The 14813-nt window shown below is 41.3% G+C and overlaps 1 protein-coding gene across 3 annotated transcripts in view; it reads left to right on the top strand.

Annotated features, from left to right (window-relative positions):
* Window positions 1-14813, top strand: part of TAX1BP1 (Tax1 binding protein 1) — a 76800-nt gene that overhangs the window by 17699 nt on the left and 44288 nt on the right. For all 3 annotated transcript variants that reach the window (XM_038760355.1, XM_038760347.1, XM_038760364.1), the window contains exons 4-5: window positions 6017-6204; window positions 9667-9825. In XM_038760355.1, the coding sequence (XP_038616283.1) occupies window positions 6017-6204; window positions 9667-9825 (347 nt within the window). The remainder of the gene's footprint in view (window positions 1-6016; window positions 6205-9666; window positions 9826-14813) is intronic.

The raw sequence follows: 14813 nt of genomic DNA on the forward strand, positions 1-14813 counted from the left end.
GATGATGGCATTTTTTATTAAGCGCTTACTATGTGCAAAGCACTGTTCTAAGCGCTGGGGAGGTTACAAGGTGATCAGGTTGTCCCATGGGGGGCTCACAGTCTTCACCCCCATTTTCCAGGTGAGGTAACCGAGGCACAGAGAAGTGAAGTGCTTGCCCAAAGTCACACACCTGACATGTTTGCAAGATCCCACCTGTATTTGTGCCCAAAGGTTTCTGATATCAGAGATTTTGTTGTACTATCATTAACTAGAAAATGACTTTCGAAAAGCTACCTTTGACAGCATCTTTAAAGTATTGTTTTTCAAGAATTTTGGAAGGATAAACCCTACTCTGAGATTTGACAGAAACAGGGATTATTACTTTGCAAATAATGGTTAGATTTTCACATTCTTAATTTACCTACAAAAGATAATTTGAGATAATCTTTAAATGCTTAGAATCAAGCAACTTTAAATCTTGCTCTAGTTTGCGTGTCAAGTTTACTACTAGGCATTGCCAGATTAGATATTGCCCAAAGACCTAGTTAATGTTTCAAGATGTTGCATTTCTGCAAATTTCATGGAATTCTACCTCGGTCCATCTATAAAAATAATTAAAGTGTTTGTTTAGAATTCAGAACTGCACACTTCCATTTTTTTGGTTGATTTAGCTCTGGGAAAGCCGGGAAACCTTTGCATTTGGCGTTGCCTTTTTAACACCAGTTTTGCCAAAACAGTTGCGTATTTAAGATTAAAACAGCCACCTGTGGACTTTCACCAGCAAAGGCAGCTTTGCTGTAGCATAGACATGTTAAATTTATTTCTTTGGATGGACCTCGTACATGGCTGCGTTTTTTTTTTTAGCAAGCACAAAATTAGTAATACATTTTGGTAAAATTATTCTAATCGAATAGTGCAAAAGGCAGTTGGTGAATGGAACACCCATCTGCAAGAAATGAATTGCATGTTAGTGGGCAGAGGTTCCATGAGGCTGAAAAGGGAAGGAAGGGAGAGTGATTGGACTGCCAATAGCATTAAGTTGTAAGAGCCTCAAGGCAGAAGAAAAAAGTATTCTACTTTTTTGGTAGGCTCTCCAGTTTCTAGTCCAGTGCTCCGCAAATAGAAACAAATATCGGTGGTGATGATGATGGTTTTGACACCTGTCTACATGTTTTATTTTGTTGTCTGTCTCCCCCTTCTAGACTGTGAGCCCTTTGTTGGGCCTCTATATGTTGCCGACTTGTACTTCCCAAGCGCTTAGTAGAGTGCTCTGCACGCAGTAAGCGCTCAATAAATATGATTGAATGAATGAATGATTAACAGACAGAAAGACATGGAGTAACACAGAAATATCAATCAATCAATCAATCAATCGTATTTATTGAGCGCTTACTGAGTGCAGAGCACTGTACTAAGCGCTTGGGAAGTACAAGCTAACAACTTATAGAGACAGTCCCTACCCAACAGTGGGCTCACAGTCTAGAAGGGGGAGACAGAGAACAAAACCAAACATACTAACAAAATGAAATAAATAGAATAGATAGGTACAAGTAAAATAGAGTAATAAATACTCTAATATTCTAATACTCGAATATAAATACTCTAAATACTCTAATAAATAAATATGGCACGAGAGAGCCTCAAAATAGACCAAAACCCACCCCAGCCACTTATTCACCCAGGTGATTTTCCTCCTGGACAGTGATGACAGCTCCAGCTGCAATAGGAGTGAGCTAGAAGTAGCAATGGTATTTGTTAAGTGCTTACTGTGTGGACAGCACTGTACTATGCTCTGGGAGAAAATACATAGGCGGGAAGTAAACCTGGTGTCCGTCCCTCGTGGAGCTGATGATCTAATGAGGGAGGGTTTTTCTCCCGTACTTCCAAGCAACCCGGCTCCACGTTTCCTGGTGCCACAATTGTTCTCCTGGGTTTTTGGCACACTGAGTCTGTCTTCCGAGTGGCCTCCAGGACCCTAATTAGGAACCCCGGAGAGCATTGTTGGCCGCATCTGCCTCAGCCTGAAACTTCAGGCAGCACCAGGAGCTGGAAATCAAGTTACCAAAGGTAGGAGTAGGATTATTTAAGCACTTACTGTGGACAGAGCACTCTGTTAAGCACTGAGAGAGAATATCCAGGTGGAAATTAGATTTGGTCCTTCTCAGACCTCAGAGGGCTCACAGTCTTAGGACTAGGCACCTGACCATTCTTTACCTTACTTCCCTCATAAGACCAACTGCCCTGTAGGTTGCACAGAACCTCCCAGCTTTATTCAAATGCTCAGTAAAAACACATTTCTTAGCAGAACTGAGTTTACCAAAATTTTTTCCCTGTGAATTAACTGGATCCCACTCTTCAGTCGCCATCAGAATAACTATCGGCATAATGTCGCTTTACATAAAATTCAACCATTAATTGAATAAAATCCATTTTTGGTTTTGACTTTTTAAAACATGTCTATTTTGCCCATTTTTGCGCTCCTGATCTGACGTGATGTCTCAGAAAAATAGCTTTAATATATAGCTTTGTGCAATTACGGTTTCCCCACTGATGCTATTGGAATCTGATATTTCTAATCTCAAAGGAGATAGTGTCTTTTGGTTTATTATTTTTTTTATAAATGTCACTAGCTCAGAATGGAAAATTTAGAGATTTTAATTATAACATTTTTGCCAAGATCCTGATTTAGCTTTCATCACTGCCAATAGCATTCTTTGCATTGGGCACATTCTGAATGCTTAGCTCCAGAGTTTATTTGGGAAGTGTGTAACTTTCTCCCTAAACATGTAACTGCTTTTCCGCTGAGAAGCCTAAGGCACCGCAAATATCCCATTGGCTGCTAAATGTACCACAAACTTTACCCCTTGCCCCATCTTAAAGTTTTCCATAAATGAGCATTCCTTGCTTCTGGCTTCTTTAAATTGTTACTTACCCTTAATGGAAAGGCAAGCGGCTGTTTGAAAATTTCCTTTTACAAAACTACTTTGCCAATCACGCAAGTAATATTTCTGTAGATGAAAATGCTCTAGCCGGTGTAACTAAAAAGTTTTTTCCACCTCCCCCCAGAAACATCACATTAAATATTAAGCTGCTTCTAGGAACGAAAGCTCAGGTACTTGCAGTTAAACACGATGACATGAGGACATTAGGAATGCCTTTGATGGGCTAGTTGGATGGTCCTTCCTGTTCATCATCATCATCAATCGTATTTATTGAGCGCTTACTATGTGCAGAGCACTGTACTGAGCGCTTGGGAAGTACAAATTGGTAACATATAGAGACAGTCCCTACCCAACAGTGGGCTCACAGTCTAAAAGATTTGTTCAGGATTTGACCTGCGACAGTGATAGGAATAGTCTTATGTTTACCCTTAAGGTCTGCGTCTTCCTCCCGTGCCTCCAGCCCCCTCCCTTCACACCATATCAAAACACTTCTTCCCCTTTTCCCTTCCCTTCTTCTCTCCCTGCCCTCCATCTTCAGTTATTTCCCCATTTCCCTCCCACTATTCCTTTCCAAACTCCTTGACTGTTCCCCCTACCTCCTCTACTCCAGTCTCTTCTTGATCTCCGGTTTGGCTTTCGCCCCCTTAACTCCATGAAAGCTGCCCTTTTGAAGGTCCCCAGTGATCTCCTTGTCAAATCCAGTGACCTCTATTCCATCCTAATCATCCTCTACTTCTCAGCTACCTTCAACACTGTGGTCCCGCCTGTCTCCTGGAACCATTATCTAACCTTGGCTTCTCGACACTGTCCTCTCCTGTTTCTCCTCCTATCTCTCTGGCTGCTCACCCTCAGTCTCTGGTGGGCTTCTCCTCTGCCTCCCACCCCTTAACTATGGGAATCCCTGAAGGCTCACTTCTGGATCCCCTTCTGTTCATCTGTACCCACTCTCTTGGAGAACTCATTCATTCCCATAGCTTCAACTACCATCTCTGGGATGATTCCCAAATCTACATCTTCAGCCCTTACTGCTCTCTGTCTCTGCAGTCTTCTCCTTGGAGGATGTCTAGTTTACATGTCAAAAGAGAACTGTTCATCTTCCCTCCAAAACCTTGTCCTCCCCTTGACTCTCCCATCATTGTAGACCACATCACCATCCTCCCTGTCTCACAAGCCCTCGACCCTCGACTCATCTCTCTCATTCAAGCTACGTGTTCAATCTGTCATCAAATCCTGTCGCTTTTACCTTCACAACATTGCTAAAATCCACCGTTTCCTCTCCATCCAAATTACTACTATGCTGAATCCAACCACTTATCCTAGAGCCCGTTGTTGGGTAGGGATTGTCTCTGTTTGTTGCCGAATTGTACTTTCCAAGCACATAGTAAAGTGCTTTGCACACAGTAATAACAATAATAATAATGGTATTTGTTATGTGCCAAGCACTGTTCTAAGCACTGGGGGAGATACAAGGTAATCAGATTGTCCCATGTGGGGCTCACAGTCTTTAATCCCCATTTTACAGATGAGGTAACTGAGGCACAGAGAAGTTAAAATAACTTGCCCAAAATCACACGGCTGACAAGAGGCGGAGCCGGGATTAGAACCCATGACCTCTGACTCCTAAACCCGTGCTCTTTCCACTGAGCCACGCTGCTTGCTCAATACATATCATTGAATGAATGAATTACTGCATCAGCCTCCTGTTGACCTCCCTGCCTCCTATTTCTGTGCACTCCAGTCCATATTTCACTGTGCTGCCCAGATCGTTTTTCTGCAAAACTGTTCAGTCCTTGTTTCCTCACTCCTCAAGAACCTTTTGTGGTTGCCTGTCCACCTCCCCATCAAACAGAAATTTCTTATTATTGGCTTTAAAGCACTCAGCCACCTTGCTCCCTGCTACCTTTCCTCACTACTTTGCTATAACAATGCAGCACGCTCACTTCACTTCCCTAACGCCAATATATTCACTGTATCAGTCTCGTCTGTCTGGATGCTGATCCCTCATCCACGTCCTGCCTCTGGCTTGCAACTCCCTCCCCATTCATATCTGACAGACTATCAATCTCCCCATCTCTAAAACCTTATTAAAATTGCGTCTCCTTCAGGAGCCCTTGCCTGACTAAGCCCTAATTTTCTTTAATCCCTCTGCATCACCCGTGCACCTGGATTTATACCCTTTATTCACCCCATCTTCAGCCCCACAGCCCTAAACAGCTTGGCTTGGTGGAAAGAGCACAGGCTTGGGAATCAGAGGACATGGGTTCTAATCCCGGGTCCGCCACTTGTCTGCTGTGTGACCTTGAGCAAATCACTTAACTTCTCTGTGTCTGTTACATCATCTGTAAAATGGGGATTAAAAGTGTGAGTCCCATGTGGGACAACCTGATTACCTTGTATCTACCCCAGCGCTTAGAACAGTGCTTAGCAAATAGTAAGCGCTTAACAAATACCATTATTATTATTGTTATCCATAATTCATTGTAATGTCTCGCTCCGCCTCAGACTGTAAGTTTCTTATGGGCCGGGAACATGTCTACCCAGATGTCAAGGCCTTCCCCGATTAAGTCCTCTTTTCCCCGACTCCCTTTCTGCTTCATTTATACGCTTGGATCTGTACCCTTTGGACATTTGTTATTCACTCCCTCTGCCCACCTCAACCCCACAGCACTTATGTACATATCTACAAATCACACAGACACCTGCAAATCCTCCCCAAGGGATCAGGTATTTATGCATGTTGCATCCGGATAGCCCCCTTTCTGCAAACTTCCCTGCCAGCTGACCATGTTTGCTGCTTTTTGCTGGGTGACTTCTGACACTCCTGTAGTAGAAATTATGGCAGAGGGTCAGCCTATGAGTTGTGTTTATGAAATGCCTTCTGTGAACAGAGCACTGTACTAAGCCCGTGTAAAAGTATGATAGAATTAGGACGTTAAGACCCATCTCTCCTCAAAAATCTACAATCAGCCAGTAACAAATCACTAAACAGGCAGGTGAAGAAGTACGCTGAGGGGCCTGGAGGAAAAGCAGGTAATGACATGGGGCTAGGATAGAAAAGTTTTCTACTTATCTCTGATACTTTCCTTTCTTAGGATATTACCTCCCAAATGACGATGGGGAGTTTTATCAGTTCTGTTACGTGACCCACAAGGGTGAGATTCGTGGAGCAAGTACTCCTTTCCAGTTTCGAACTTCTTCTCCAGTTGAGGAGCTGCTCACTATGGAAGATGAAGGAAATTCCGACATGTTGGTGGTGACTACAAAAGCTGGCCTTCTTGAGGTGTGAAGTGCTTGACTTATAACATTGCAATTGCAATGGAAATGAATATTTTTGTATTAACCTTCTTAGAATCAATGTATGTAGTGTGTGTGTGCATGTCAGCCATTCTGTTGTTGTTTTCATAACTGGGAGTAAAGTGCTTAGTTATCAAACCAAATTGCCCTTTTGGGTTTCCTTTGGTGAACCACTCTTCCATGAGACCGTGCAGGTAAATGTTGAATAGGCTCAAATTGTAGGAGACGTAATATTTATTGAGTACCTACTTGGTGCCGTGTACTGTCCCAGGCATTTGAAGTACAGTATGAAGAAGGGGCATTTTTTTTCTTCTCACAAGAAGTTTACACTAATAAGTGAGACAGTGTGGCTCTTGGGAAACCCAATTCCTGAGAGATGCTAAAATGTTTTGAGATGCTCCTCAGTGCCTGTATATTGAATAAAATGTCATTTTATTGTGTCTTCCACCAATATTTGGTAGCGTTATTAAATGTTTGTAATGTGCCAGTATAGTAAATCAGACATCCCTCTCTGTCATATTTATTGAGCACTTACTGTGGGCAGAGTGTTGTGCTAGGTGCTTGGAAAGTACAATTTGGCAACAAATAGAGACAGTTCCTATCCAACAACGGGCTCACGGTCTCACAAGGGCTTTATAGTCAGAGATGAGGAGAATAGGCATATTATCCCCATTTTTACAAATAAGGAAACTGAAACAGAGAGAGGTTAAGTGACTTGCCTACGGTGACGCAATAGACCAGTAGCAGAGCTGGCACTATAATCCGGGTTTCTAGTTTCTCAGTCCCATGCTCTTTCCACTAGACCATTCTCTCCCCTGACTTCCCCCTCACCTCCAATATTGGTAGGGGGCAATCAAACTGGTCCGTGAAACCCAACTTGAGATTTGACAGGAGGAGAGTAAGCTTGTCACCCCAATCCTCATTTCAGAGCTCCGGAGTTATCAGGTTCAATTTAAATCACGAATCTGTTCTGAGAGAGGTTTCCAAAGGGTTTCCTCCAGAGCCTTCCTTAAGTGTGGTTTAAATGGCTTTTACTAACTTCAGCTTTTCTGTAGCTTTAACATTAGCTGGCAATTTCATGCCTTTCCAACTTTGCCACCCTGTAACTGGGGTGGAGACCTGAATTGCAATGTGCATTTCTTGAGGAAATATGGGGATCCCATAATGGAGCCTCTCTGGAGTAGATTATGCATTCTCTCTGGATGTTTTGCAATCCCTGTGGGATGCGACAATGTCTATCTCCTATCCCATATCAGAGCTGTGGGATATATAGCCCTTTAAGTAAGTAGAAACAAGCAGGAAAAATGACACTCAACATTTGTCAGCAAAATTTCTGTTCATCTGCCTTCGCATATATTCTGTCTTTCCAGTGGTCCCCTTTTTTTCCCACCTCAGCTTCAGTCAGATGGAAATAGTTTGGTTGTAATTCGTGTGTTTTCATTCTCTTCTTACATAATTTCTCTAATAAGCCAAGAATATGCAAAAGGAGGCAAAAAAGACTGTAAATCTATTTTTATTGGAGCAGTCAACCCAAGAAAGCTAGATGGAGCTAATCTTTTTTTTTTTTTGGAACGTCTCCATTCTTTAACACCCCCCCCACCCAAATTCCTGGCTTATCTAAATAAATAAATTCATCTTTTATAGGGTGACTAAAGTATTCTGTAGTGACAACTGTCAGATGATCAAGGTTTTTAGTGGGGTATTTGAAATATATTTGAAATTTGGTCAGGGATGCTGGAGCAAATCCCATTTCTTAAGAAGAATGCCATATCGACCTTTTGTTGAGTCTTGGTTGGACCTCCTGGAGTTCAGTGGTTCTAGTGAAAATATATGCCTAAATTCTGCTACTTGAGCCCCTTTTACTTCTTCCCCAAATAAATCTGTTAAGTCAAAGCAAATCCTCTTCAATTGCCTCCACCCCATAAAATGACAACTCTCCATGTGGGAGTTACCTTTTTATGTGTGTCCTAAAGAATGGATATTTGAACTCCAGTCAGATAAAAGTTTGGTTTCACGTTCCAGAGAAAGATGACACAAATATCGAAATACCTTATCACCAATCAGTATTTCACTTATGACGACTTGAAATTAGCACAGTGTGTAAGAAGAGTTTTATTGTTCTGCCTTCATAGACATCTTCATTTTGCTCCCTAATTAAAAGAGAAGATTTTTTTTATTTGAGCAAAGTCCAACAGTCTTAACAAAAAAAGACTGTGTCCTCACTAGACTGCTTATATTAAATCAGATCTAGAAATTAGTGTTTATGCATTTCACTTGTCCTCCATTGTGCCTGTTAACTTAAATCAAGATTCTTATCCTTCCCCTTGGAAGTAAGGTTAGTTCTTTGGCGTTTTCATTTTTTCAAATAAAGTAGGTGAATGTTTCATTCTAAAAATACTTAATATTTACTTCCTCGAGCTCCACAAAAAGGTAAAGTTCAGGTTTCACGTATTGACATGTACCACATGGGAAAATGTGTGCAACCTTTGAATGTTGGAAAATGCTATTCAGAGAATTCTTATCCTTTCTGCCTCCTGGGTGAATGTCCCCAGAAAAAGTACACTAGGTACAGAGAGGAAAATTCAGGCTTGCAGAACTTAATGGAGAATGTCTTCATCTTCTTTTGTGGAGCAGTTAAGGTAGAATCCAAGAAATAATAATAATAATGATGGCATTTGTTAAGTGCTTACTGTGTGCAAAGCAGTACTCTAAGCACTGGGGGGGCTGATAAAAGGTGATCACGCTGTCCCACATGGGGCTCACAGTCTTAATTCCTGTTTTATAGATGAGTTAACTGAGGCTCAGAGAAGTGAAGTGACTTGCCCAGGATCACACAGCAGACATGTGGGGGAGCCAGGATTAGAACCCATGACCTCTGACTCCCAAGCCCGTGCTCTTCCCACTGAGCCACACTGCTTCTCACCACATCAATCAGTTGTACTTACTGAGCACTTACTGTATGCAGAGCACCTTACTAAGCGTTTGGTAGAGTACAATATAACAGACGATCTTAGAGTCTAGCAGATCACATCTTAAAACATACATAAGAGTCTTTTGGGGGAATTGTCTGAGAAAATCCAATTCTGAACAGTCCCTGAATCTAGGGAATAGGTTTATTAGATTTAAAGCTTACCTTACATCCTTTCTTGTCTCAACGTTTATGTAGCTCACCGGTTTCTATTTGTGAAATTTTTAACACATTGGCTAAGCATGTAGTCTTATCCCTTAAGTAGTTCATTTATAGACAGATTCCAAATTCTTTCAATTTTCTTTCCAATTTGTACCTTCCTTTATATTAATTGGGACAAAATCCCTTTCAGTTTTTGTTCTAAACCAAAGGAGTTTCTCTTGCAGCCTGTCTCCCCTCCCCTCATCTTTTCTTTCTCAGCAAAAAGTATTGCTCATTATGTTTTGACTGGGTTTTTTATTTGGCTGCTTTGTTTTGTAGTTCAAAATTGAGAAAACAATGAAAGAAAAAGAAGAGCTATTAAAGATAACAAGTGTTCTGGAAAAAGAAACCGTGCAACTCCGAGAACAAGTTGAAAGGCTGGAAAAAGAGCTTAACCATGAAAAAGAGAGATGTGACCAACTGCAAATAGAGCAAAAGGTTAGCTGTCATTGATTGAAGTTGACTGTATATTGCTTGTCACCCACCTTTTTTCATGAATCAATTAAATTGGGTGAAAACTACCTACAGAAAAAAAAATAAAGCCTAGACAGACATTTACATGGGGATAGGTCAGTTTCTATTAACCTCCTGCCACAATTCCTTTTATGTTGTAAAAAGGATAAAATACTTCGGACTTTTGGTACCAGGCTTGGTAGGTAGTACATCACAACTGTTTCCAGATGTGGCATTAATTGAAGAGTGAAAAACTCTTTTTCTTAGTTTTGAAATACAGTTATGAACTACTAACATACTGGGAGAGACTCATCGAGCTGAACAATACAAGAGTGTTGCATTTAAAACAACAAGATTCGGAGAATTAAACAGAAAATGTGGTACAAAGAGAGGACTTACTGCAAAAACAGCATGAAGATCCCTAAGACACACTATTTTGGAGCTCTTTAAGGAAGAAAATTGTAAGGAGTACAAACGCTTGGCTTCATTTGAGAGTAAAAATGATTTTGTAATCAAAGTGGAAAACTAGCACAGGAAACAGTTACAAAATCTACAAAAAAAAAACTTGGTTAAAATTTTCAGAAACAAATAAGAGCAAGAAGTAATGAGTGCCAAGCAATGTAGTTTATTAAAACAAGAGGCATTTAAAAATAATTTGGAGGAACTTTCTAGAGTTAAAAGAAAATAATTAAATGAGCATGAACAGTGGTTCTGAAAAATGCATGAGCCTAGTGAACCATTTTTTAAAATATTGAACTTATAAGAGGAAAATAAAGGAAAAAATTATGTGCAAAGCATTTGACCAATATTGTGTTTGAAGGTGAGTTTGACTGAAAAATGGAGTATAAAGTGAATAGCTCTCGGGGTGTATAGATCCTGTTTCTTATTCCTTTTTGAAGACACTACATTAGCTTATTATTTGAGAATTTCAAAGGCGTGTAGAGAGGAAAGAGCAAGGAATGAGTCTAATGCTGCTCTTTTTCTTCATAGACGTACCATGTTTACCCGCATAGTTGCCTCCACTGTGTCCCTCCCCTGTTTTTGAGGAAGAACTAATCAGTTGTCTTTGTTTGCCTCGGTAGTGGTGCCCAGGGCAAAGAGGGGAGAAGTGTCAGCTTGGATGTGAGGAGTCTCTACTTGAAAATGTCTGCTTCCTTGAGGCGTGTTAAGTGGCCTATCTTATCATCATCATTATCATCAATCGTATTTATTGAGCGCTTACTGTGTGCAGAGCACTGTACTAAGCTCTTGGGAAGTACAAGTTGGCAACATATAGAGACAGTCCCTATCCAACAGTGGGCTCACATCTTATGAACTGCTTGGGACAGTGCAATCAAAGATGCAGTCTGAAATGCCCTCTTACCTCTCCTTTTCCCCCCTTTACCCCTTTTTTAGTTCTCCTTTTTCCTTTTTTTCTTCTGCCCCCATTATTGCTGGAACTGATTAATTCATTCAGTTGTATTGAGTGCCTACTGGGTGCAGAGAACTGTACTAAGCCCTTGGAAAGTACAATTCAGCAATAGAGATATTTCCTGCCCACAGCAGGCTTCCAGTCTAGAATGGGGGAGACAGACATCAAAACAAGATGTGGTATGTGTGCGCTGCTTCTCTACCATGTGGCAGCCTCTCCCCTGCTTTGGGGAGGGCCAAAAAGAGAGGCAATTATGGAATGATACAGTATTGCTTAGAAGAAAGTATCTTGTAAGTACTTAAGTGAATAAATGGAATAGTAGGAAATATTTTAAGAAAGGTTTACCAAAATACCCCTTTATTTCATATTTTTAGCTCATTAAACTGTGGCAAAGTAATGTTTTATATAAGATGAGAGGTCTTTGGGGAGATGTTGTTGAATTAAAATGCTTAATCAAAAAAAGGGGAAAGGGGCTATTAAAGATAATGCAATTTTATGAATATTTATAAGGTAGAAATGTAAATGCCCTCATTTGGGAAAAGAAAATGTGGGTCTTGTGGGCAAAATGTATACCTAAAGAAAATATCTGAAATACAGATATTTTAGCATGCAGGGTTATTGGAAAATAGTCCAGGGATTGCAACAGACTATATAGAAATTGGCAATGCGATGTTCCAAATGTTTTATAATTAGTTAAAAAAGGAAATCCACTGATACGTTGCAAGAGGATATGCTTAAGAATAACCTAAAGAAATTGAATGAAGGAAGACAGATTAAATTTTCTCAAGTCGAGTTCTATTGAATTTAGTTAAGGGATTGAAGAGGGAAAAGGAAATGAGTTCTCTCATGCTGCAAGCATTTGCCATTCCTTTTTTTTAAAAAATAGTAATTAAGTGCCTACTGTGTGTCAAGCACTGTTCCAAGCACTGGGGTAGATTCAAAATAATTAGGTCAGACATAGTCCTTTGCCCGTGCAGGGGCCCACAGTCTAAATTGGAGGGAGAACAGGCATTGAATCCACATTCTACAGATGAGGAAACAGGCACAAAGAAGTTGTCCTTTGCCCAGAGTCCCACAGCAGGCAAGTGGTGGAACAGGGATTAGAACCCAGGACCTCTGACTTTCATTCATTCATTCAATCATATTTATTGAGCACTTACTGTGTGCAGAGCACTGTATTAAGCGCTTGGAAAGTGCAGTTCGGCAGTCCCTTCCCAACAACGGGCTCACAGTCTAGAAGGGGGAAACAGACAGCAAAACAAGTAGACAGGCATCAGTAGCATCAAAATAGATCAATAGAATTATAGGTATATATAGCATGGCTCAGTGGACAGAGCACAGGCTTGGGAGACAGAGGTCATGGGTTCTAATCCCGGCTCCGCCGCCTGTCAGCTGTGTGACTTTGGGCAAGTCACTTAACTTCTCTGGGCCTCAGTTACCTCATCTGTAAAATGGGGATTGTGACTGTGAGCCCCACGTGGGACAACCTGATCATCTTGTGTCCTCCCCAGCGCTTAGAACAGTGCGTCACACCTAGTAAGCGCTTAACAAATGCCATTATTATTATTATTATTATTATCACACAAGGATGAGGGTGGATAGGTATTGGGTGAGAAAGATATGGGGACAGGGCCAATCCAGTGGTTCCATAGTCACTATATTCTAAGATAGGAGTGATAATATTGATTAAATACATCCCAAGTGCAGAGTACAGTATTAAGCACTGACAGTTGCCTCCGTGACAAGAAGGGAGTTGGCGGCACTGTGGGTTTAAGGCAGGATTTAAGTCTAGAACATATGGTGAAGCCAATAGGTTTGGGACTTCTGGCTCATATTCTTTCCACTAGGCCTCGTTGCTCTGCATTTGTTAGAAAGCCATAGGGTATTGGTGAGCGCCAAATTTGCTAAAAACAAACTGCAGAGCCCAAGTCACTTCTTAGTGTCTCGTTTTTGTTAAGGCCAGAGGTCACAGTATAAAAGCTTGATTTTTTTTTTTTAAATCCAGCACTTACTCCTTTTCTGGGGGACCCAGAAATAATGTTTGATGGGCTGTTTAGCATTCTAAAGCCACACAGCAATTCTGAAAGCTCTTGTTTATGCTGTTTAGCCTTCAGGCCCGAAAGATTCTGGCTAGGATCTTGCCAGTAGTGGAGACCAGTGAGATTCAAACTGTGATTTCCCCATCTGATGGTCCCCACAAACGTTTGTACGTGGAGGGTGTTGTCAGTTGTGTCTCGAAAATCCTAGGTGTTTTCTTGTTGAGAAAAAGCTCATGCAAATGTTGAATCACTCCAAGCCCTTAATTGCTTGCAGATCTTAGGCAAGCTGTATAATCAATCATCATCATCATCATCATCATCATCATCAATCGTGTTTATTGAGCGCTTACTATGTGCAGAGCACTGTACTAAGTGCTTGGGAAGTACAAATTGGCAGCACATAGAGACAGTCCCTACCCAACAGTGGGCTCACAGTCTAAAAGGGGGAGACAGAGAACAAAACCAAACATACCAACAAAATAAAATAAATAGAATAGATATGTACAAATAAAATAAATAAATAAATAAATAGAGTAAAAAATATGCACAAACATATATACATATATACAGGTGCTGTGGGGAAGGGAAGGAGGTAAGATGGGGGGATGGAGAGGGAATCCAGGAGCTTCCTGTTTTTGAATGCAGGGACGTCTTCATATATTGGAACAAAAGCTGTATTTCTTCATATGTTTAGTAACACTACTAAGAATAGTACTTGTTAAGTGCTTACAGTGTGCCAATCACTGTTCTAGGCGCTGGGGTAGATACAAGCAAACTGGGTTGGGACACAGTGCCTGTCCCACATGGGGCTCACAGTCTTAATCCCCATTTTACAGACAAGGTAACTGAGGCTCAGAGAAGTCAAGTGAGTTGCCCAAAGTCACAGAGCAGACGTGGCAGACCCGGGATTCGAACCCAGTCCTTCTGATTCCCAGACCTGTTCTCTGGCCACTAAGCCATGCTGCTTCTCAGAGGCACTTCCTCAGTGGTAGGCGGTGTTTTAGCAAGGAGTGTGGCCACTGTCTCATCAGGATTCCCTTTTGCTCTCTAATGAGCGTGGCGATTGGCACCATGTAAGTGAGTATGTATAGGTTCAGGTACCACAGCAGGAATGAATAGATGTAGAAAATGTATAGTTTAGGCTGCATCACTTTTTTGGGCCATAGTAATAATTGTGGTATTTGTTAAGCACCTACTATGTACCAGGCACTGTACTAAACGCTGGGGTGGATACAAGCAAATCGAGTTGGACACAGTCCCTGTCTCATGTACGGCTCACAGTCGCAATCCCCATTTCAACAGATGAGGTGACTGCGGCACTGAGAAGCGAAATGACTTGCCCAAGGCCATCAAGCGGGAAGTGGGATTAGAACCCATAACCTTCTATTCACTACACCAGACACCCTGCCCCTGGTTGTGCACATTCCTTAGCTTGATCTGCTTGTCACACTGAAGGCTTCAACGTGCATCTCTTTTGTTAAGATCTTGTGTTACCTAAGGGTGCTTTTGATGCTCTGATGATA

The sequence above is a fragment of the Tachyglossus aculeatus genome, chromosome 2 (genome assembly GCF_015852505.1).
Source record: "Tachyglossus aculeatus isolate mTacAcu1 chromosome 2, mTacAcu1.pri, whole genome shotgun sequence".
Lineage (NCBI taxonomy): Eukaryota > Metazoa > Chordata > Mammalia > Monotremata > Tachyglossidae > Tachyglossus > Tachyglossus aculeatus.